This window comes from Oncorhynchus masou, chromosome 16 (assembly GCF_036934945.1).
Source record: "Oncorhynchus masou masou isolate Uvic2021 chromosome 16, UVic_Omas_1.1, whole genome shotgun sequence".
Lineage (NCBI taxonomy): Eukaryota > Metazoa > Chordata > Actinopteri > Salmoniformes > Salmonidae > Oncorhynchus > Oncorhynchus masou.
In genome coordinates this window covers 33,843,627-33,866,755 of record NC_088227.1, presented here as the reverse complement: position 1 = coordinate 33,866,755, position 23,129 = coordinate 33,843,627, and the positions used below count along the sequence as shown (strand labels likewise).

Genomic DNA, 23,129 nt, shown 5'->3' with positions numbered 1-23,129 from the left:
TCGGTCATAAGAGACGGAAGCACCAACATTATGTACAAATTAAGTTTAACTTTTTTTTGTTAAAAGCAAATTAACAAAAAAAAAATACAAATTGGTTGGGGGCACGTAAAATGAGTTCCAAGGGTTCCAACCCGCTCTGCCAATAACAGTTTGCCTTCCCCACTCCCAGCAAAATTATTTATTGAGAAATGGCTTTGCCAGTGGTGGAAAAAGTACCCAATTGTCATACTTGAGTCAAAATAAAGATACATTAATAAAAAAATTACTCAAGTAAAAGTCACCCAGTAAAATACTACTTGAGTAAAAATAAAGTATTTGGTTTTAAATATACTTTAGTATCAAAAGTAAATGTAATTGCTAAAATATACTGAAAGTAAAATGTATAAATCATTTCAACTTACATTAAACAAATCAGATGGCACCATTTTTTTTTAATTCACCATTTATTTACAAATAACCAGGGGCACACTCCAACACAGACATCATTTACAAACTAAGCATGTGTTTAGTTAGTTCGCTAGATCAAAAGGCAATAGGGATGCCCAGGGATGTTCTCTTGATAATTGCGTAAACTGGACCAGCTGTAATGCTAGCCATTCAAAATGCAACGAGTACTTTTGAGTTAAAGGAAAAAAAGTACATTATTTCCTTTAGGAATGTAGTGAAGTAAAAGTAGTCAAAAATATAAATAGTAAAGTACAGATACCCCCAAAACTATTTAACTAGTACTTTAAAGTATTTCTACTTAAGTGCTTTACAGCACTGCTCTTTGCTAAGATGCCATTTGTTTTATGAAAACATTCAAATAGAAACAAAATCACAGCAAGGCCTTTCCTGCAGTCAAATGAACAAATTGCCCTCATGGGTGGCATGTTATTCATATTTTTCTTAAACATTTTTTTTCTTTCCTTTTACACATAAAATCCAGTGTGGCTTTGTCAAACAGTTGTGTTATATTTCAGTCTTCTATGATGCATGTCTGACATGGCACAGGTGTCTTTTTATTGTAAAGCCCATAACCATGTGTGAGGTGGATACTTCTGTTTCAAAGTAGATTTGTTTAAGACGACCAAGAAACACTCTTTGACCCTGATGTCACGTACTGCTGTAAAAGGTAAATTGTTAACCAGAAATTATAAGACATGGAGATAAAAACACCTTCAGTAACTGATAGGTTGCTGGATCGAATCCCCGAGCTGACAAGGTAAAAATGTTGTTCTGCCCCTGAACAAGGCAGTTAACCCACTGTTCCCAGGTAGGCCGTCATTGTAAATAAGAATGTGTTCTTAACAGACTTGCTTAGTTAAAATAAATTATAGATAAATGTAATATATATTATATTTAACACAAACACCATATCCCTCCAGTGGTACCAAACTTCACACCCTAGAAAAAAGAGGCATAGCATTTATAGGATGTTTTACAGTACACTGCAGCTGCTCTTCAAGCCAAACTCAGTTTCAAGTCTGTGTGTAACTATCTAATTTCATGGACAATTTTCATTACATTGATCACTTTATTACATAATTATTTCAGCTCAAAAAACATGTAAAAAAGATAAAACAATCAAGAAGTATTTCAAACAGGAAAGAACGCCGAGGTTGTTGTTGCATAAGATTGTGAATGGTTCCGGGTGTCATATTTTTACAACGGGCACTTAAAAACCTAGCAAGAACAGGTCGACATCCAGGTACACTTCTCCTACAGGTAGTGTGTACACAGGTAATAGGTCATAAAGGCACTGTTAGAACATTGCTATGGTGGGTTGCTGGGTGTGACCAAATTCCATCCTGGAACATGGTACATTGACAGGATAATATGGTGGTAATTGACATACAGTGGGGCAAAAAAGTATTTAGTCAGCCACCAATTGTGCAAGTTCTCCCACTTAAAAAGATGAGAAGCATGTAATTTTCATCATAGGTACACTTCAACTATGACAGACAAAATGAGAAGAAAACAAATCCTGAAAAGCACATTGTAGGATTTTTTATGAATTTGCAAATTATGGTGGAAAATAAGTTTTGGTCACCTACAAACAAGCAAAATTTCTGGCTCTCACAGACCTGTAACTTTTTCAAGAGGCCCCTCTGTCCTCCACTCGTTACCTGCATTAATGACACCTGTTTGAACTTGTTATCAGTATAAAAGACACCTGTCCACAACCCCAAACAGTCACACTCCAAACTCCACTATGGCCAAGACCAAAGAGCTGTCAAAGGACACCAGAAACAAAATTGTAGACCTGCACCAGGCTGGGAAGACTGAATCTGCAATAGGTAAGCAGCTTGGTTTGAAGAAATCAACTGTGGGAGCATTTATTAGGAAATGGAAGACATACAAGACCACTGATAATCTCCCTCGATCTGGGGCTCCACGGAAGATCTCACCCCGTGGGGTCAAAATGATCACAAGAACGGTGAGCAAAAATCCCAGAGCCACACAGGGGGACCTAGTGAATGACCTGCAGAGAGCTGGGACCAAAGTAACAAACACACTACGCCGCCAGGGACTCAAATCCTGCAGTGCCAGATGTGTCCCCCTGCTTAAGCCAGTACATGTCCAGGCCCGTCTGAAGTTTGCTAGAGAGCATTTGGATGATCCAGAAGATTGGGAGAATGTCATATGGTCAGATGAAACCAAAATATAACTTTTTGGTAAAAACTCAACTTGTCATGTTTGGAGGACAAAGAATGCTGAGTTGCATCCAAAGAACACCATACCTACTGTGAAGCATGGGGGTGGAAACATGCTTTGGGGCTGTTTTTCTGCAAAGGGACCAGGACGACTGATCCGTGTAAAAGAAAGAATGAATGGGGCCATGTATCGTGAAATTTTGAGTGAAAACCTCCTTCCATCAGCAAGAGCATTGAAGATGAAACGTGGCTGGGTCTTTCAGCATGACAATGATCCCAAACACACCGCCCGGGCAACGAAGGAGTTGCTTCGTAAGAAGCATTTCAAGGTCCTGGAGGGGCCTAGCCAGTCTCCAGATCTCAACCCCATAGAAAATCTTTGGAGGGAGTTGAAACTCCCAAACAACAGCCCCAAAACATCACTGCTCTAGAGGAGATCTGCATGGAGGAATGGGCCAAAATACCAGCAACAGTGTGCGAAAACTTTGAAGACTTACAGAAAACGTTTGACCTCTGACATTGCCAAGAAAAGGTATATAACAAGTATTGAGAGAAACTTTTGTTATTGACCAAATACTTATTTTCCACCATAATTTGCAAATAAATTCATTAAAAATCCTACAATGTGATTTGTGATTTTTTTCTCTCTCGCATTTTGTCTGTCATAGTTGAAGTGTACCTATGATGAAAATTACAGGCCTCTCATCTTTTTAAGTGGGATAACTTGCACAATTGGTGTCTGACTAAATACTTTTTTGCCCCACTGTACACAGAAGAGGGTGTAAGTCTGATTAACCAAAATACCATTTGTAAATATTGTGCACAACCCTGTACTCCTTATGTTTTCCTATATGGTCACAGGCATAACAAATAGATTGGATGAACTCTTGACTCAGTTGAATTAGATGTTTCTGAGCAAATAAGTTTCTACGCCACTGAAAGTAGCGCAGATATGCCTCATCATCCTTGTCCAACTTCAGGAGGAATTCAGCCAGGGCTTTTGCATTGGGAAAATCATTAACATGGATGAAGGAATCTCCCGGGACAAAGTCCTCATAGTTCTGTCTCGGTGGGCCCAATACTACTGGCACTGTTCCTGCTGCAAGTGGTCCGTTAAGCTTCTCAGTGATGTAGTCTCTGTGGACTGAGTTCTCAAAGGAGAGGTAGAACTTACAGCTGGAGAGTGTTGAGTAGTAGTCCTCATATCTCAAGAATCTTGCAAAGGCTTTTCCAAAGACATCCACCTTAATATGTTTGACAAGTTCTCTGTAATAGTTATCCCTTACGGCTGTTCCAGTTGCAGGGTTATTGTTACTCACAATCCAGCAAACTAATTTATCCTTCTTGGGCAGCACAAAGTCCTCACCCTGACCTTTCCTTGCAGTTAAGCGCCAACGTACAGGGATGTCTGCATCTTCCCTATAACTCAAGGTCAAGTTGAAAAGGTTCTCTAGACCAGGTATCCTAATTGTGTTTGTAGGTGATTCCACATGATACCAGATCCACTTCTGGAATGGTGGTCGAGGTGATGGAGGCAAGTTGGATAAATCATGTTTGATGGATTTGTGAAAGATGAGCACCCCGTCTGCCTTGTTGTACAGAGACCGGTCATCTGTCAGTTGGCAGCCATCAATGTTGAAGAAAGTGGTGCAATCACTAAAATCAAACCTGCGGTTTTCAGGCCAGAACCACAACAGCATGATGGGCTTGTCTGGCTCTGGCTGCTTCTTAGACAAGGAGCTGTTCTCAGATGGCTTTGAGTAATGACGTGGCAAAGCAGGCTGGGGAGGGCAGATCTGAGATGGAGCTGATTGATAGTACATTACAAACAGCGTCAGAAATCCTCCTATACCAAGGATCCCCACCAAGATGATACGCAAAGGTCCAGTAAGGAATGTACTAGGCAGCATTTTGGCCCCTGTAAAGAGCAAAAGAAAAACATTGCATTCACACAAAGAAATGCAACTAAATGAAACATTTTGTTTAAGTGTTATTTAACAGCTTGTGTGTACACACAAAGTAAAAGAAAATAAACTGGTGCAGATTAAAAACACATATTTAACATTTCATATATTTGCCCTCATCCTGTGCCCGAAAGACAACTCTCCCATAAAAGCGATAAAGAGCTAATACCTAATACCCAGGAGTGGCAGGTAGCCTAGCGGTTAGAGGCAATCCTGGACGAATTCCGTGTCTGACGGTTCAAATCTGGCAGTAAGTGAGCTGGCAACCGGAGGGTTGCTGGTATCAAATCCTCGATGCCATATCCTGTCATTGTGCCCTTAAGCAAGGCACTTAACCCCCCACAACAACAGCCCCCCAGACACCCAGTGTGGCAGCCCCCCCCCCACCTCTCCAAAACACACAAACATACATATTTTGTAGGGGTTAGGTTAAAAGCGGAGGTCAAATTTCAGTTGGACCTTGTGTGCAATTGATCAATAAAGTGATCTTAATATTGCCCCCCCCCCCAAAAAAAAATTCAGTCAAATTCTGATTGGAAATAGAAACGAGGAAACGTCTACCTGGCTACCTCAAGATTGTGTTAATTTTCAGCACAACCTGTTGGAAATATATTTTTTTGATAATGGTGGGTGAGGTATACTTTAAAACAAGTGATCTCATACCCTTATGCTTTACCAATCTAGGTCTAGTTTTAAGTCACATTGATATTTTCTTTTGCTAAAATTATTCTAGAATATAGACTAAAGAGCTCGCTGTAGCCCTTAAATGATCTATTTTTTTTTTTACACAATACAATTTTCCCATCAAGAGAATGAATGTTGTGTAGCCTATTATGCATTTGAGTGTTTGTATTATACTGTGTTTGCCATGTGTTATGTATTTTCTCATACTATTGTGTATGCAATGTTTGAGTATGTAAAATTGTGCATAATTCAGTATGTGTAAACTTCGACCAAAAACAAGTATAGCCGAAGTCACTCGTTCCCTCTTTTGCTATTGATATTTTCTATGTGACCTAAAAATAGGTTATTTAGGCAATTGCTCAAATCATTGTAGCCTAATGAAAGGCAGGAATTGAGCATCAATGAGGCCTACAGAATCTACAATTAAAACAATTAACCATGAAGTAGCAAGTGAAGCGACGTTGTCATAGATCTAATATGTTGACCTGTAGATTATTGGTTAGGCTACTGTGAAATGTGTGCGCTTTTAGATAATAGTAGCCTATAGCTGGCCTCAGAAATACAAACATTGAAGCAACTGATGTAGCCTAATGGCTTAATACTAGGTAGGTCTATCGATTAAACATACATGAAAGATGTCAATATTTATCCTAATAATCTAACTAGCGATCATATAATTCATACATCTTGGTTTTAATTCATTTTTTTTAATGCATCCTTGCTTCGCTTGTTTATAACATTGCAAACTTTTTAGGCTTTATATATTCAACAATGAAGTTTTCGGAGGTCAGAGACAGATTAACAGCTTTATTCTGTGTGTGTGTGTGTGTGTGTGTGTGTGTGTGTAAAGTGACACAGGAGGGCAAACGGTGGTATAAGACACGTACACCTCGATCCCACCGACAGTGTTGTTTCGCAAAATGGTTGGCAGATATCTGGATATTTGTGCAACAAAAAGTTCAACATTCACCTTCTGATACCACTTCTGTCAAGCATACACTTGAGGCATATGTTCGATAAAGCCAATGTATGCACCACACAGACCGCACTGCGAGGCAAGGCAATGCTGCAAGACAAAAGCAGCGTTCCAATGGAAATTAATGTACTTCTGGTGGACCTCCCTGTCGGTGTAATTGAGGCGTTAGCTGTTCTAATAGTGGTCTGAGGCAGGAGTTAGATTATGAGCGATTTCACGTGCAACATTTCTAAAAGGCTGTTTTGGGAATTTCAAGATGCTCTTACGAAGGTTCTAAAGATTAACTTAGCCTTAAGATGTTTTTGGGAAACCAGGCCCTGGTCTACGTTCAGTAAAAACAGAAACTGTGATTTACTGAATGACCAGTTGTGTTCAAAATGCACCGCTGCCCTTTAAATATGTCACTCATTGATTAAAGCCACAACCACCAAACATTACAGAGGAGTATAAGAGCCAAGTGAATAATGGCAATATTGAGCATAGTGGCAATATATATTTTTTGAGATGAAAGTAAACATTTTTATTATAAAGTCTCAGTTATACAGCATTTCAATATTAATGTAGGGGATATGGTTAAGGGAATGTCTCCCTGTTGCTGTGCGTGCCACCATTGAAATGCCTGAGTTAGATGACTTGGTGAAACTATACTTTAGAATTGGCTTTAGTAAGGAAATCCTTGATCTTTTAGCACATAATATAAGTATTAGGACCTGGAAAATATTGCCACAGATTGTTTTCAGAAGGACACTATGGTCACATACTTTTGGTCATGTAGTGCATGTGGACACCTGCCCGTCAAACATCTCATTCCAAAATCATGGGCATTAATATGGAGTTGGTCCCCCCTTTGCTGCAAAAACAGCCTCCACTCTTCTGGGAAGGTTTTCCACTAGATGTTGGAACATTGTTGCGGGGACTTGCTTCCATTCAGCCACAAGAACATTAATGAGGTCGGGCGAATAGGCCTGGTTTGCAGTCTGCATTCCAATTCATCCCAATGGTGTTCAATGGGCTTAAGGGCAGTGCTCAGTGCAGGGCAGTCAAGTTCTTCCACACCAATCTCAACAAACCATTTATGTATGGGCCTCAATGTATGCAGGGGGCATTGTCATCTTGAGACAGGAAAGGGTCTTTCCCAAACTGTTGCCACAAAGTTAGAAGCACAGAATAATCTCAAATGTCCTTGTATGCGGTAGCGTAAAGAGATTTCCCATCACTGGAACTAAGGGGCCTAGCCCGAAACATGAAAAACGGCCCCAGATCATTACTGCTCCACCAAACCTTAAAATTGGCACGATGCACCCAGATGCGTCCGTCAGACTGCCAGATGGTGAAGCTTGAGTTATCACTCAGAATGCGTTTCCACTGCTCCAGAGTCCAATGGTAGTGAGCTTTACAACAATCCAGCCAACGCTTGGCATTGCTTCAAGATGGCCTTAGTGATTTATGGAGGTTTGAAAAAAAAAAGTCAAGGCCATCAGTCCCTGTACCTAAGAAAGCAAAGGTAATTGAAACAAATCATAATTATATTATAAATTATCATCAGATTTCAAATGTGATTTGTGGCAAAATTGGGAAAAAGTGGAATAATAAAATAAGAGTGGATAATAACAGTAGTGTTCTTTCTGACAAGCACAGTAATTACCCTAGATATTAGCCCATTAATGAGAATAGTTCCGCTGTTAAGACAAAATTAAGTAAATAGATGAGTCTCCTTTAGACAAGATTTAAAAATATTTGTAAAAAAATAAAAATAGCTAACTCTAAACCGAAGGTTTGAATCGAAAGCTGGCTTTGGCTGGACCCGCTAACAGCGAAGCACTAAATGGAGATGGAATGTGCCTAGCGGTTATGGACTTCTTCGCTGGGATGCGGGACTCTACACATTCTATGTGGGAGCTCTCCTCCACGCTCCTTGGAGCATGTAGTGGAGATGACATGTGCTTTACCATTAGCTGACACTACCAGGCCTCAGGCTTGCCTGTGTGGGACACCACACATTGTATTTGGGGAAGTCTCCTCTACGCTCACTAGACTTGAGGTGGAGACTAAACCCATTGGCCCCGCAGTGATAGGGCAATGCATGGATCTGGCTCATGCCCTACGAAGTGAGGAGAGGCATCTCCAGCTTGTCTGGGGAGGGAGTCCTACATTTGATGTGGGTAGTACCATCCACGCCCATTGATTTTCTGTGGACCCATAAAACGGACGGAAGCAGCCTAGGATCACTGAATGTCAACTTGATGAAATTCAAAGGAGCGTACCCAATTGTAGTAATCCTGCTCAGTACGAGAGGAACGACAGGTTCAGACATTTGGTGTATGTGCTTGGCTGAGGAGCCAATGGTGCGAAGCTACTATCTGTGGGATTATGACTGAACACCTCGAAGTCAGAATCCCCCCTAAACGTAACGATACCTTAGCGGCGCGGATCTTCGGTTGGCCCAGGACAGCCTGCCTCTTTTGGCAGATGAGTAGAGCCATCCGTGACGGAGTTGGGGTGCGGCCGGGTGAGTTGCTGCCCCTCTCCTGATGCGCATCGCATGTTTGTGGAGAACCTGGTGCTAAATCACTCGTAGACAACCTGATTCTGGGTTAAGGTTTCGTACGTAGCAGAGCAGCTCACTCGCTGCGATCTATTGGAAGTCAGCCCTCGATCCAAGCTTTTGTCGGGGACGGAGGGCATCTTCCTCCACCATCCTCCTTCTTTACTTACGGGTTACCAGGTGCACGCAGAAGGGCCAGAGGCCAGACACCGAGTGTGAGAGGGCACAGGCAGGTGGGTAGAAGGCATAAAACATTGACATTGGGCTCTGGATAGGTAGGGGGCTAGGTGGTGGTCGCCCATCCACCCGGACCCGTCCTCTGGTGGGACTGTGAGTCAGGTTGGGACTCGCTGTGAAAGTCAAAGGGTCTCCAGGTTCACGAGGATGCCTCCCCCAAGGCGGGGGGCACTCAGAGTCAGAGCAGGGGCGGCCGGACTCGGGGGGGCTGGGAGCAGCACTCAGGCTGTGGAGGTTGGAGTAGGGACTTTGTCTCTGAGCGTATAAAAGTAGGTGGGTCACTAGGTGCACAGAGCCTGTTTCACGGGGTTCCTGACAGCGGGACTCTACACGTCTTAGTAATTCCAGGTAGTAAGCTACACTTTAAGGCCAAAGGAGAGGGGTGTTGACCAGGTAGGTGTGGAGGCCTGTAGTTCCAGGGAGTAAGCTATACACTCTCAGGCCCAGGGAGAGGGCAGGCAGGCGGGCAGGGAGTGTAGGCCTTGAGGCCAGGAGACAGAGGTCACCAATCTCCGCCCTCCTCTATATTCCTTACATGTTGTGGCTAGTCAAATACTCTCTATAGAACAAACTTCAAGTCAGGACAGTCAAACAAAAGTAATAATTAATGTATGTGTTATATTAAACAGAGGGAGTAAAAATGTAGGCAAGCAAAAAACATTTCAGAACTACTAGACAAATAAGACATGTGAGAGATTTATTTATAGACTACACTTGAAACAAAGAGCGAAACCGAAAACTGCAGACATTTCTAGTGCCTCCCCATCAAACCGCACTACACCGGCCCTCGACATCGTATCGGGCCTAACACCGGTGCCAATATAGCCTCACCAGCGGCTTCTGTAATTGCGCATTTGCAGTATGGATAAATCTAGCGGACTAAAACTCCGCTAGGTAAACATATTGTGATGATCTGTTGTATAGGTTGCCTTTACACAGGAAGCACAATTCAGATCTTTGCCAAATTATTTTCACAATTAAAGCTGCCTGTCTAAACACAGCCTAAGGAATCCGTTTTTACTAAAAAGTAGGTAACCTTCTAAATAGTATCCTAAAGTATGACTAGTAAGCTTGGGGGACCGATTTCACAAAAAAACAAAACATTTTAGGGCTAAATTCATCGTTAGAACCTTCGTATGAGGTTCATTACATCTCCGAGCTATTTTCCAAAACCATCGTTTTTAACGTTGCATTTAACATTCGTAATCTAGGACCACTCGTAGAACAGCTAAATGCATAGTTATTTATTTTTTGCCCTCCCGTGTCACTTTATACAGACCTCCGCTAAACATATAATCACATGGTTTATCCGTCTTCTCTGTGACCGCCGATAATTTAGGAACAAAGTTGACGACAAAAAGTAGCACGTCTTTGCAATTGATACAAACAAGCGACGCATACAAATATGCTTAAACTGCAAATCGAGAGGACTACAATAAAAATATATAAACACTAGACTATGGGCCCATTTCAATCATATTGAAATGTATTTCGTGGTCAATCAATTGAGTTATATTTTGTTACTTGTAGGCGACTAATTTGTCTCAATATATTTCAGGATGTGTAGCCTAACATATGCACAATGTGCCAAAATCGGTGATTTAGTGCGTTTTCATTGGCAAACGGAATAAGACCCTCTATTTGCAGCCGTAGGTAGCCTATTAATCTATAGCAGTTGATTAGTTGTCAGTATTGTGAACGAATTATGGAGTTAAGAAAATATCTAAATTGAGAAAGCTGATACGAGTGCTCTTCTTGAGATCCTATCACTATTGACACATGCTCCAACCACGCACCAAGCGACCGTTCTTTCTACGTGGTGTTTTGAGAAACGCATGTTAGGCCTACATCTTCGGCTGCTGTAGGAAAGCTGCATCGTTAAAACCCTCGTAAACCTAAATTATATCGCTATCGGGAAACTGGGCACAGCACACGATGTAGTTTGAGTGAGTAGTAGACAATACATTTCGGTCACGGCCTCAGACATATAAAAGTCAATCCTGTAAAATATACAATACATTTGCATGTATTATTTCACTTGACCATTCAAAACGGAAATCAACAAAGCCCCAATAAGTGAAAGCCTGTAAAACAAAAATATAATGCCTCACCGGTCAACAGGTTGTTCTTGTCACGCCGTATTCAGAGCTTCTGGTCAAGTCATTCATACACACGCCCGATGAGAACTATGTAGCTGTGAGATGTTTCTTTGGTAGGCCTACTCATCAGTTCAATAAAGCGATAGGAAACCGCGAGAAGCTGTTTCACAAGATCCTCCAAATACACTGGCTGTGAGAATGAGAAAAAAACAATTTATGGACACCCTTACAGCTGGAAAATACAGATTTTATTGTCATGGTGAAATAGAGGTTTACCTCAGCGGGGAGGGGCAAGCCAGATCGCGTTACTTCCTTCTAAGAAAAACATCCTCCATCGGGTTTCTTTGGAAAGTGGTGATGCAAGAAGTTCTACTTCATACATTTCAGACGTTAGTACGGTTGAAAGTATTGGTAATATCGGGTAGTAATATTAATAGTCACGCCGTTGACTTGACAGCGAGGGAGGAAGTGTGCGTGGTTCATATAAAACCGTACACCACACACTCATTGTCCACTCTTTCTTCTCGCAAAGTTATTTTAGTTCAAGCAAGTTGACTGCTCCCCATTTTTCGGATTGCATCTTCCCATGTCCTGTTTTTAGGATATGTTGTTTCTTAACATGACAGCGCATGATTTATTTAATTGGCCGTAATTTAAGTTAGGCTATTTGATCGTAGAAACCTGCATGATGTAAAAGGTGTCCGTCTCATTACATTGCCATACATTTTATCTCTAGCCTGTAGGCTACAGAAAAGGCCACATGCTCTTTCTACAATATCCTATATATGCTACATGATTTATTTTTGATATTTTCTTTTTGACCGAACTTTGGTGGAGCGCCCCAGCTATGCGTCTCAGCAACAGCACCCTGGAGAGGCGAGCTGGGAATGGACAAGCAAAATATGTTGTGCCCCTCCCTTTGACAAAGTGGGAACTGTTTATCACAGGGTGGCATCAGCACACACATAAAACGGCCATAAGGCACTGGTTGAGAGAAATTGTCATTGTTTTTAAGCAGAATTATTTTCTATGTGTTGTTGTTGGTGTGACTTGATGAGTTTGGCTCAGAAAATGCCACCCTCGCCGCTCTCCCCTACCTATCCCCTTTATCGGAAGACATCGGGCTTCCTTGTCTTGTGCTGATTTAGCCCCCCAGCTAGTGTGTGTGTTGGCCACTGTACTCCGGTGCTAACCTTGTCAAAATATCCTCCGCTGCTGTGCTCGTCATCTAGGCCACCGGGCACTGTCGTCCTTCGATTATTTAAAACTCCAAAGGGTCACTTCCCTAGATAACCACGTCTAGGAAGGATGTTAGTCTAGCCAGCTATAAATCGTGAGATTCGGATTGCCTCTGTAACAGGGTGGTTATGTTTCCACTTGCCTCGAAATAAAGATGTATTTAATGTTCAAGAATTCTTATTGGTTGGTTAAATTCCGATTAAAATAAGGCGTGTTGTGATTGGCCCCGCCTGCAGATGGTCAGGTGTCCCCAGTATAAAATGTGATGCAAGGGGTAGGTCACATTCTGAGTACTGTTTTCTATTTTATAATGTGTACAAGTTTGCTGTACATTGCAGATTTATTCATGTGTGTTTATATGGTACCTGTAAGGGATTGAGGGGATTTCTGGGATGTGCTTTGGTATATGATTGCTGTATTACAAGTGTGTTAGCTAGCATGCTGGTCACATACGCCCACTGCTAACAGTTGTTTTCATGCTACATATTTTACCATCGACAACCATCAACATCATCAAGCCCCGCACTTTCCTATTTAACAACAGCAGATAATAAATAATGTTCAACTGGGACCACTGGCTAGGGTGATTTATTTGGACAAAACACAACGCAAGGAGAGTATGATCAACATCTGTTACACCTCCCCTAGGCATCCCTCTCCCCTGGTATTACTAGCACGCTAAAAGCTAGCTAGCAAGTTTACCAACTCAACCTAGCTGCCACTGTGTGTTGTCATCTTGGATTACCAAATGACTGCCATAGTTGCGTTTCACATATATAAGCCTACGTTTCAACATGATATGTCTCCTGCTCCATCCCTGTGGTCATAGCTAGGCTCACCCAAAATAATTTTGCGGGAGCTGTACAACTCCCGCCAGATTATTGTAGCTCTATACCTTTACTGTGTATTGTGGTAGCTGTTGTAATACAGTCTCCTATTACTATTATGTTAGTGAATTTGATTGATAAGTATGTTGCAAAATAAATATTTATATTTTCTAATTTTTCTTCACCTTCTGAGCTGAGAAAACACTGCATCACCATGATGCTGGGCAGCATGGCTGTGCCTCCTGTGGAGCTGAACTACAAGTAGAAGATGGTCACGACCTGTGCTACGCCTGCCGAGGCGTTGGCCACCTGCGTGTGAGGCCTTTTCTGACCCCTGCATTAACTGCGTCATCCTCTTTGTCCTGTTTGTGAAGGTGAGGGAAGCATGGCTAGCCAGAGATGAGGGACTGGTTTTCACAGATAATTTACAAGCATCTGGCATTGTTAGCCAGGACCCATCCAGGGCCACGAAACAGATGGCGGCCCCCTGGTAAAAATGTTTAAAAAATAAGCACCTCACTCAGGTCGATTCTTTATCCTCCGAGATAGAGCAGCTAAAAACACTTTGCGCTCCTTCAATACCCCTGAGTCAGGACCCTATAGCACTCCCTCCATGGGGGATGCAACAGAGGACTCTGATATCCGTGATGATGACCTACTCTCCACTTGGGCATCCATCCAGCACTTTAGTGACCAGGATGATGACACACCCAACATGGTGAAGGAGGTGCCGACCAGTGTTGCGGACCCATTCAGTGTCAATGCTAAAGATGGGTCAGAGGAGTAATTCCGAGGCTCTGATCACACTGAGTCAGAAAAAAGCTCTGCCTCAATACGTGCTGTCCGGCGTGCAGACTTAACTAGGCTAGAGCTTGATGATCCTCATGCTACAGCCTCTGCAGCTAACCCGTTCTTTAAGAAGGTCCCCGCAGCTACACCGTTCGGTGTGCCACCTTCACCGGACTTAGTTACAGAGCTCAGAGATGCTGACCTGACCCGCGGGCCCCCCCCCCCCATGGCAAGGATAGTAAGATGCTATCTGCCATGCGCGATTCAAAACAACATGGGCTTGACCATCTGCCTAAGGTGTATGCATGCATAGCAGAGCTGATGCTCTCCCCAGCTGAAGCCCACTGCCCCAGACCTCACTATAGGGGCACAGATGGGCTACTGTTATGGGCCTACAACACAGCGGCCCGCATTGGGAACTCCCTTTCAGTGCTCGTGCTAGCACAGAACAGGATGCTCCAGCCGAAGCACGCAGAACAATGTGCTAGGAATTCAGAATCACTTTCTGATGGTTCTCAAACACAAACATGTCCTGATACGACCAGGATTGAGTGTTCCACATCAACCATCCAGGGGGAACAAGGTCTGTGCGGTCCCTACAGGTTGCTCAACAACTCTTGACATGGGCCCAACATCTGGCCCCCCTATGAGCCATTCATCTCCCAGGCAAAGTGAATGAGATGGTGACTTCTTGTCGCGACAGAAACCGCCCGCCGGGGGAATGGAGACTTCACCCGCAAGTAGTGATGATGATACGGCAGCGGTTTGGAACGGCACATTTGGAACTGTTCGCCTCAGAGCAAACATCACACTGCTCCCTCTGGTTCTCTCTGGCAGAGTCCAAGAACCCCCTGGACATGGACTCCTTAGCCAACACAAGGCCAGAGGGCCTACTGTTTACTTTCCCTCTGATCCCCTGATCTTAGTAACGCTGCACATGGTCTCTCAAGCTCAGCATAGGCTGCTGCTTGTTGCCCCTAGATGGCCAGCGAGACCCTGGCTTCCAGTCCTGCTCAGTCAATGGATGGAGAATCATGGCAGCTCCCTCGCAGACAAAACCTGCTCTCACAGATGGATGGCAGAATTTGGCATCCCAGCAAAGACCAATTGCAGCTATGGGTGTGGCCTCTGATGAGCCCGACCCTCTACTGATCGGCTGTGATCCTGCTTTTATCGAGACGTTACAGAATGGCAGAGCCCCATCGACCAGGATGATGTATGCTGGTCGCTAGAAGCTGTTTACTGAATGGTGCTCTACCTAGGCGGAGGAACCGATGTCCTGCTCTGTAACTGTTGAACTGAGCTTCCTTCAGAAACTATTGGACTCCGGTCGCTCTGCCTCTATATTGAAGATGCATGCCTCAGTCATATTGGCTAACCATTTACACATCGATAAAAAATCGAATCTGCCAAATCTTACAAGGTGTCCAGCGGCTGCATCACCCCAGGGCCTGTCCGCGCGGCATCTTTGGATCTGCCACTAGTATTGGAGGCATTAACGAAACCTCCCTTCGAGCATACAAAGGAGCTGGACATAAAATGGTTCTCTCTGAAAATGACTTTCCTCTTAGCTATTTCATCAGCGAACCGTGTGAGTGAGCTCCACGCACTCTCTGGGTCCTGTCTGCCTACAATGGAAGACAGACAACCTACAGTGAGGGAAAAAAGTATTTGATCCCCTGCTGATTTTGTACGTTTGCCCACTGACAAAGAAATTATCAGTCTATAATTTTAATGGTAGGATTATTTGAACAGAGAGAGACAGAATAACAACAAAAAAAATCAGAAACTCGTGTCAAAAATGTTATAAATTGATTTGCATTTTAATGAGGGAAATAAGTATTTGACCCCTCTGCAAAACATGACTTAGTACTTGGTGGCAAAACCCTTGTTGACAATCACAGAGGTCAGACATTTCTTGTAGTTCCAGGTTTGCACACATCTCAGGGGGGGATTTTGTTCCACTCCTCTTTGCAGATCTTCTCCAAGTTATTAATTTCGAGGCTGACGTTTGGCAACTCGAACCTTCAGCTCCCTCCACAGATTTTCTATGGGATTAAGGTCTGGCGACTGGCTAGGCCACTCCAGGACCTTAATGTGCTTCTTCTTGAGCAACTCCTTTGTTGCCTTGGCCGTGTGTTTTGGGTCATTGTCATGCTGGAATACCCATCCACGACCCATTTCCAATGCCCTGGCTGAGAGAAGGAGGTTCTCACCCAAGATTTGATGGCATATGGCCCCATCCATCGTCCCTTTGATGCGGTGAAGTTGTCCTGTCCTCATAGCAGAAAAACACCCCCAAAACATAATGTTTCCACCTCTATGTTTGACGGTGTGGATGGTGTTCTTGGGGTCATAGGCAGCATTCCTCCTCCTCCAAACACGGCGAGTTGAGTTGATGCCAAAGAGCTCATTTTGGTCTCATCTGACCACAACACTTTCATCCAGTTGCCCTCTGAATCATTCAGATGTTCATTGGCAAACTTCAGTCAGGCATGTATATGTGCTTTCTTGAGCAGGGGGACCTTGCGGACGCTGCAGGATTTCAGTCCTTCATGGCGTAGTGTGTTACCAATTGTTTTCTTTGGTGACTATGGTCCCAGCTGCCTTGAGATCATTGACAAGATCCTCCCGTGTAGTTTTGGGCTGATTCCTCACCGTTCTCATGATCATTACAACTCCACGAGGTGCAATCTTGCAAGGAGCCCCAGGCCGAGGGAGATTGACAGTTCTTTTGTGTTTCTTCCATTTGCGAATAATCACACCAACTGTTGTCACCTTCTCACCAAGCTGCTTGGCGATGGTCTTGTAGCCCATTCCAGCCTTGTGTAGGTCTACAATCTTGTCCCTGACATCCTTGGAGAGCTCTTTGGTCTTGGGCACTCCATATTAATGCACATGATTTTGGAATGAGATGTTCGACGAGCACGTGTCCACATACTTTTGGCCATGTAGTGTATGAAATGAACCGCCCACAAAAAAATTCTCACAAGAGTAGCAGGTTGTGAACTCTGCAAACAACGTTTCCACTCCGAGAATGAGAATGGTAAATGACTGTATGCTTCATTAATCCTTGTATTAACAGAAATGTATGTAACAAAATTACAGGGATTAATGGTTAATACAGTAACAGTCAAAAGTTTGGACACACCTACTCATTCAAGGGTTTTTCTTTATTTTCCACATTGTAGAATAATAGTGAAGACATCAAAACTATGAAATAACACATGGAATCATGTAGTAACTGAAAAAGTGTATTCTTCAATGTAGCCACCCTTTGCCTTGAAGACAGCTTTGCACACTCTTGGCATTGGGTGTTGTGTGTGTATATATGCACACACACACACACACACAGTACTACATAGAGCCATGACTACACATAACTCTATTCCACATCAGGTAAGGTAGATCAGGTAGATTTACAAAACAGGTAAAAATACACCTTATGGACTGTGAAGAGACGCACACAAAGGTACAGACACACGCAATAACATGTGTACAGACACATGTAATACTGTTGTATGGTGGTATTATACATTTTATATTGTTCATATGTAGTGATGTATGATGTACTGTTTTATCTTTTGTTTAATGTGTGATGCAAGTGCCTTAATGTGTTTGGACCCCAGGAAAAGTAGCTGCTGGAGATGATCGTGGACTACAGGAAAAGGAGGGCCGAACAGGCCTCCATTAACATCGACGGGGCTGTAGTGGTGCGGGTCGAGAGTTTCAAGTTCCTTGGTGTCCACATCACCAACAAACTATCATGGTCCAAACACACCAAGACAGTTGTGAAGAGGGCATGACAACACCTTTTCCCCCTCGAGACTGAAAAGATTTGGTATGGGTTCCAAGATCCTCAAAAAGTTCTACAGCTGCACCATCGAGAGCACTGGTTGCATCACCGCCTGGCATGGCAACTGCTCGGCATCCGACCGTAAGGCTACAGAGGTTAGTGCGTATGGCCCAATACATCACTGGGGCCAAGCTTCCTGCATCCAGGACCTCTATACTAGGCAGTGTCAGAGGAAGGCCCCAAAAATTGTCAAAGACTCCAGTCATCCAAGTCATAGACTGTTCTCTCTGCTATCGCACGGCAAGCGGCAAGGCTAGGTCGAATAGGCCTCTTAACAGCTTCTACCCCCAAGCTATAAGACTGCTGAACAATTCATCAAATGGCCACCCGGACTATTTACATTGAACCCCCCCCCCATTTTTACACTGCTGCTACTCTCCGTTTATTATCTATGCATTGCCACTTTACCCCTACCTACATGTACAAATTACCTCGACTAACCTGTACCCCCGCACATTGACTTGGTACTGGTACCCCCTGTATATAGCCTCGTTATTCTTATGTAATTTTGTTGAGTACTTTTTATTACATTTTTTACTTTAGTTTATTTAGTAAGTATTTTCTTAGCTCTTTCTTGAACTTCTCTGTTGGTTAAGGGCTTGTAAGTAAGCATTTCACGGTAAGGTGGTAAGGTCTACACCGGTTGTATTCGGAGCATGTGACAAATAACATTTGATTTGATATATTTGATTTACTACCTTGGCAGCATCTGATGGGATCCCTAATAAATACAAAAAATACATATAAACAGTATACACAGTATATTATACTGTATATATTGTGTGTATCTGTGTGTGCATGTGTTCCTACTGAGACGGATGGCGTCTCCAAATTAAGAATATGCCACTGACTTCAGAGCAACTGTCTTGGTTAGGCAGGGAGCTTACCTCCAGCCAGGTTTTATGAGCAGAATCAGAGAGCCTGACCTCCCTCTGAATGTCTGTCTGTACGTACCAACCACCAACTTGTCTCGCCGGTTAGTTGTTTTTATTGGGTGATGTTTGTTTTCATGAGCAATACATGTGAGATCACGTTACATTGCCGCGGAGCTGATGCAAAAAATATGTTATTGAGACCAATACATCACTGAGAGTAGGCTGGTTTTGAGGGGCGTGTGTGGGCATTGTCCTCTCAGTATTGGCTGACATTTAAACGGCATTCACGTAAATAACTGGCTTGTTAAAGAGCCTTCCCCTGTTTGTAAGGTTCCAGAGATGTGGGTGAAAACATGGTGATTTGCAGCCTGCCAGTCTGTTATCAACCCCTCATGTTCTCCACTGACCTAAACATTACTGCAGAATCTTCTCTTCAAAAAGCATCCACTGCATTCTACTCATTAAGTATTGAATACAGATGCCACCTTGTCCTTACTAAGCCATGACTACTGGCTTCCTACATAAAAAAATACTATAGTATTCTCTGTAGTGTTTTTGCTGACTTTACTGTAGTATTCACTGTCGTAACTAAAGTCTGCAAAATGTCTGTAAAACACTAAAGTCAGCAAAAAAACACTACTGTGGAAACTAGTATATTGTAGTGAACTCAAGCATCTACAGTTAACTATTGTATAAATACTGTAGTAAAATAACTAGTATATACTATAGTAATCCATGTAGTATTTACTGTATTTATAATGTAGTATTTACTGTAGTGTTTTTGTGGACTGTACTACTGAAGTATTTACTGTAGTGCTTTTGTGGACATTACTGTAGTATTTACTATAGTGTTTTTATTTTATTATCTTCGACACAAAACTGTAGGCTTTCCGCTTCAGGAAACCTACTGGAGAAACACTAAAGGAGCACATTTTCGATGACCTGTAGGTAGGTATAGGACTTGTGCTGTTTTCCATGACCTGTAGGGAACACAATACAGAATTTTGTCTATTCTTGGCATGTAGGTTTCTCACTTGTGTGGTACAAATTGCAATATGGGGGAGGAAAATGGGCAGGGTATATGTAAAATAACTGTAGTTAAACTGTACTGTTTTTGCAGACATTACTGTAGTATTTTACAGTAAGTACTACACAATCAATGGATAGGACAGTGTGTAGTATACTACATAATTCAATAGTAAGTACTGTAGTAAACTAGTAGTTAACTTGGGACTTCTTTCTTGCTAGCACACGTGACCGCCCTCCTGAAGCGTCTTACCAGTCGGTTGCCACGTGAAAAGCTAGCTATTTGCTGGCTTAAGTGGGGACACTTCAGGCTGAGGAGTTAGTTCCACACATCCCCATGTGCTATGCACAGAGACACACACACAGTCACCCCTCCCCCCACACACAAACATACACACAGTACCCCTATCCCCTCTCTTCGCTCATCTCCTTTGTCTGCCTCATACACACACACACACACACACACACACACACACACACACACACACACACACACACACACACACACACACACACACACACACACACACACACACACACACACACACACACACACACACACACACACTCTCTGTTAGCTGCATTATATGGCCGTTTACACAATATGTCCCTGGGGGCTCACAGTGGAGAAGTGCTTTGAGTGCCACAGCTCTGCACGGGACACATTTTAACATGGGAGACTGCACACCTCAACTTGGCATCATCCCACACAGCCTGTGCAACCGCCAACCACAGCATTTCCAGACCCATGAGAACTTAGTTGCCTCCATCTAAAGACAAGTCATCCTACAGTATATCACTGGTTAGTTCAACTCTGTAATCACACGTTGTATGACTTTATAGGTCACTAATGGATAGATGTATTTAATATCTTGACATCTTTGCATACTGTATATAGACACAGCTATATTTTGTTGGAAAGAAGCTGCAATTATTACGCCATCTAGTGGTTTTAATATATCCATGTATGTACTTTGTCATCAGTTTGACAAAGCATTTCCTCAACATCTTTATCCAGATCCTTATATTGCAAATCAGAAATCATCAGTATGTGTTAAATAGTACTTCACATTTGATATTTGTGATGAATAATACTGTCAATTTTATATTTTGTTTAATATCTTGTATTATAGTCATTGCCTTTCAATAGTTTGATATAACTGAGTGCTTTAGATGGTCTGCTGTAATATTCATTTAAGGGACATATCTGTCTCATTCAATGTTCTGAGTACATTTCGCATAATGAAAATACATATCCATATTAAACTTTTTTTTTATTGGGTTTGTGAGATTTATACTCTCTATTATTGAAATATATGATCAGACATTTAAAAATATGTCACGTTTATATATGGGTTTATCTGAATACCAGTTGAACGTTTGGACACCTCATTCCAGGGTTTTTCTTTTAGTTTTTAGTTTTTTACAATTTTCTACTTTATAGAACAATAGTGAAGACGCCAAAACTATGAAATAACACAAATGGAATCATGTAGTTCTTCAAAGTAGCAACCCCTTGGCTTGATAACAACTTTGCACACTCTTGGCATTCTCTATTATATCCATATTAAAAACTATAGCTGTGTCTATATACAGTATGCAAAGATGTCAACATGAGTTTACCACAGCTTGTCCTGCAGCAGCTTCATGAGGTAGTCACCTGGAATGCATTTCAATTAACAGGTGTACCTTGTTAAAAGTTCATTTGTGGAATTTCTTTCCTTCTTAGGGGTTGTATACAGAAGATAGCCCTCTTTGGTAAAAGACCAAGTCCATATTATGGCAAAAACAGCTCAAATAAGCAGTCATTACTTTTAAGACATGAAGTTCAGTCAATGCAGAAAATGTCAAGAACATTGAACGTTTCTTCAAGCGCTATGATGAAACTGGCTCTCATGAGGACCGCCAAAGGAAAGGAAGACCCAGAGTTACCTCTGCTGCAGAGGATAAGTTCATTAGAGTTATTGGCCTCAGAAATCGGCAATTAACTGCACCTCAGATTGCACCTCACAGAGTTCAAGTAACAGACATCTCAACATCAACTGTTCAGAGGAGACTGCGTGTGTCAAGCCCTGACCTTAGAGATCATTTTTATGTCTCTATTTGGTTTGGTCAGGGTGTGATTTGGGGTGGGTATTCTATGTTCTATTATTTGTATTTCTATGTTTGGCCGGGTAGAGTTCTCAATCAGGGACAGCTGTCTATCGTTGTCTCTGATTGAGACCAAACTTAGGTAGCCCTTTTCCCACCTGTCTTTGTTTATGGCACATAGCCTTTAGCTTCACGGTTTGTTTTGAAGTGTTTTGTTTTGTTCAGCGTCTTTTCTAATAAAAAATATGTACGCTCACCACGCTGCACCTTGGTCCTCTTCTTCCAGCAACAGCCGTGACACCCTGAATCAGGCCATCATGGTCGAATTGCTGCAAAGGAACACTACTAAAGGACACCAATAAGAAGAAGAGACTTCCTTGGGCCAAGAAACACAAGCAATGGACATTCGACTGGTGGAAATCTGTCCTTTGGTCTGATAAGTCCAAATTTGAGATTTTTGGTTCCAACCGCCGTGTCTTTGTGACGCAGAGTAGGTTAACGGACTATCTCCGCATGTGTCATCGCCACCTGAAGCATGGAGGAGGAGGTGTGATGGTGTGGGGGTGCTTTTGCTGTTGACACTGTCTGTGATTTATTTAGAATTCAAGGCACACTTAACCAGCATGCCTACCACAGTATTCTGCAGTGATACGCCATCCCATCTGGTTTGCCCTTAGTGGGACTCTCATTTGTTTTTCAACAAGACAATGACTCAACACCTCCAGGCTGTGTAAGGGCTATTTGACCAAGAAGGAGAGTGATGGAATACTGCATCAGACGACTTGGCCTCCACAATCACCCGACCTACACCCAATTGAGATGGTATGGGATGAGTTGGACCACAGAGTGAAGGAAAAGTGGGAACTTTTGTGGGAACTCCTTCAAGACTGTTTGAAAAGCATTACAGGTGATTACCTCGTGATCCTGGTTGAGAGAATGCAAATCTGTAATCAAGGCAAAGGGTGGCTACTTTGAAGAATCTAACATCTAAAATATATTTTGATTTGTTTAAGATTTTTTGGTTACTACATGATTCCATGTGTTATTTCATAAGTTTGATGTCGTCAATATTATTCAACAATGTAGAAAAGGGTAAAAAAAAATAAGAAAAACCCTTGAATGAGTAGGTGTGTCAACTTTTGACTGGTACTGTATATGATCATGTATTTTAAACTGGAAAGAGAGGAAGGTAGAGAGGGAGGGGTAGAAGATGGATATCAAAAAGCAAAGGGCAGAGCGAGAGAGAGAGTTTGGGCTGTATGGGAGAGCTTTTGGGCTGTATGGG

At 42.5% G+C, this 23,129-nt stretch overlaps 2 protein-coding genes and 1 long non-coding RNA gene across 5 annotated transcripts in view; 1 reads left to right on the top strand and 2 right to left on the bottom strand.

Annotated features, from left to right (window-relative positions):
* Window positions 1-11,239, bottom strand: part of LOC135557858 (cytospin-A-like) — a 30,267-nt gene extending 19,028 nt beyond the window's left edge. The window contains exon 1 of one of the 2 annotated variants that reach the window (XM_064991544.1): window positions 11,154-11,239. The gene's annotated coding sequence lies outside the window, so the exon portion shown is untranslated. The remainder of the gene's footprint in view (window positions 1-11,153) is intronic. The other variant, XM_064991545.1, reaches the window with a different exon arrangement.
* Window positions 425-12,509, bottom strand: LOC135557859 (4-galactosyl-N-acetylglucosaminide 3-alpha-L-fucosyltransferase 9-like). 2 transcript variants are annotated; one of them, XM_064991547.1, is made up of 2 exons: window positions 12,335-12,509; window positions 425-4,554 (listed from the first exon to the last, which is right to left on the bottom strand). In XM_064991547.1, the coding sequence occupies exon 2, from the start codon at window positions 4,544-4,546 to the stop codon at window positions 3,428-3,430; it is 1,119 nt and encodes a 372-aa protein (XP_064847619.1). In that variant the 5' UTR covers window positions 4,547-4,554; window positions 12,335-12,509; the 3' UTR covers window positions 425-3,427. The 2 variants fall into 2 exon arrangements, with proteins under 2 accessions (XP_064847619.1, XP_064847618.1); XM_064991546.1 differs by lacking the exon at window positions 12,335-12,509 and adding an exon at window positions 11,154-11,243.
* An 853-nt stretch (window positions 12,510-13,362) lies between these two features.
* On the top strand, window positions 13,363-21,035 carry LOC135557237 (uncharacterized). Its single transcript, XR_010458198.1, has 2 exons — window positions 13,363-13,581; window positions 17,626-21,035. It is a non-coding gene; the product is annotated as an uncharacterized LOC135557237 (long non-coding RNA).
* Window positions 21,036-23,129: the final 2,094 nt, after the last annotated feature.

Coding starts and splice junctions, on each gene's coding strand:
- LOC135557859 (XM_064991547.1), bottom strand. CDS start 4,546: ATGCTGCCTAGTACATTCCTTACTGGACCTTTGCGTATCATCTTGGTG.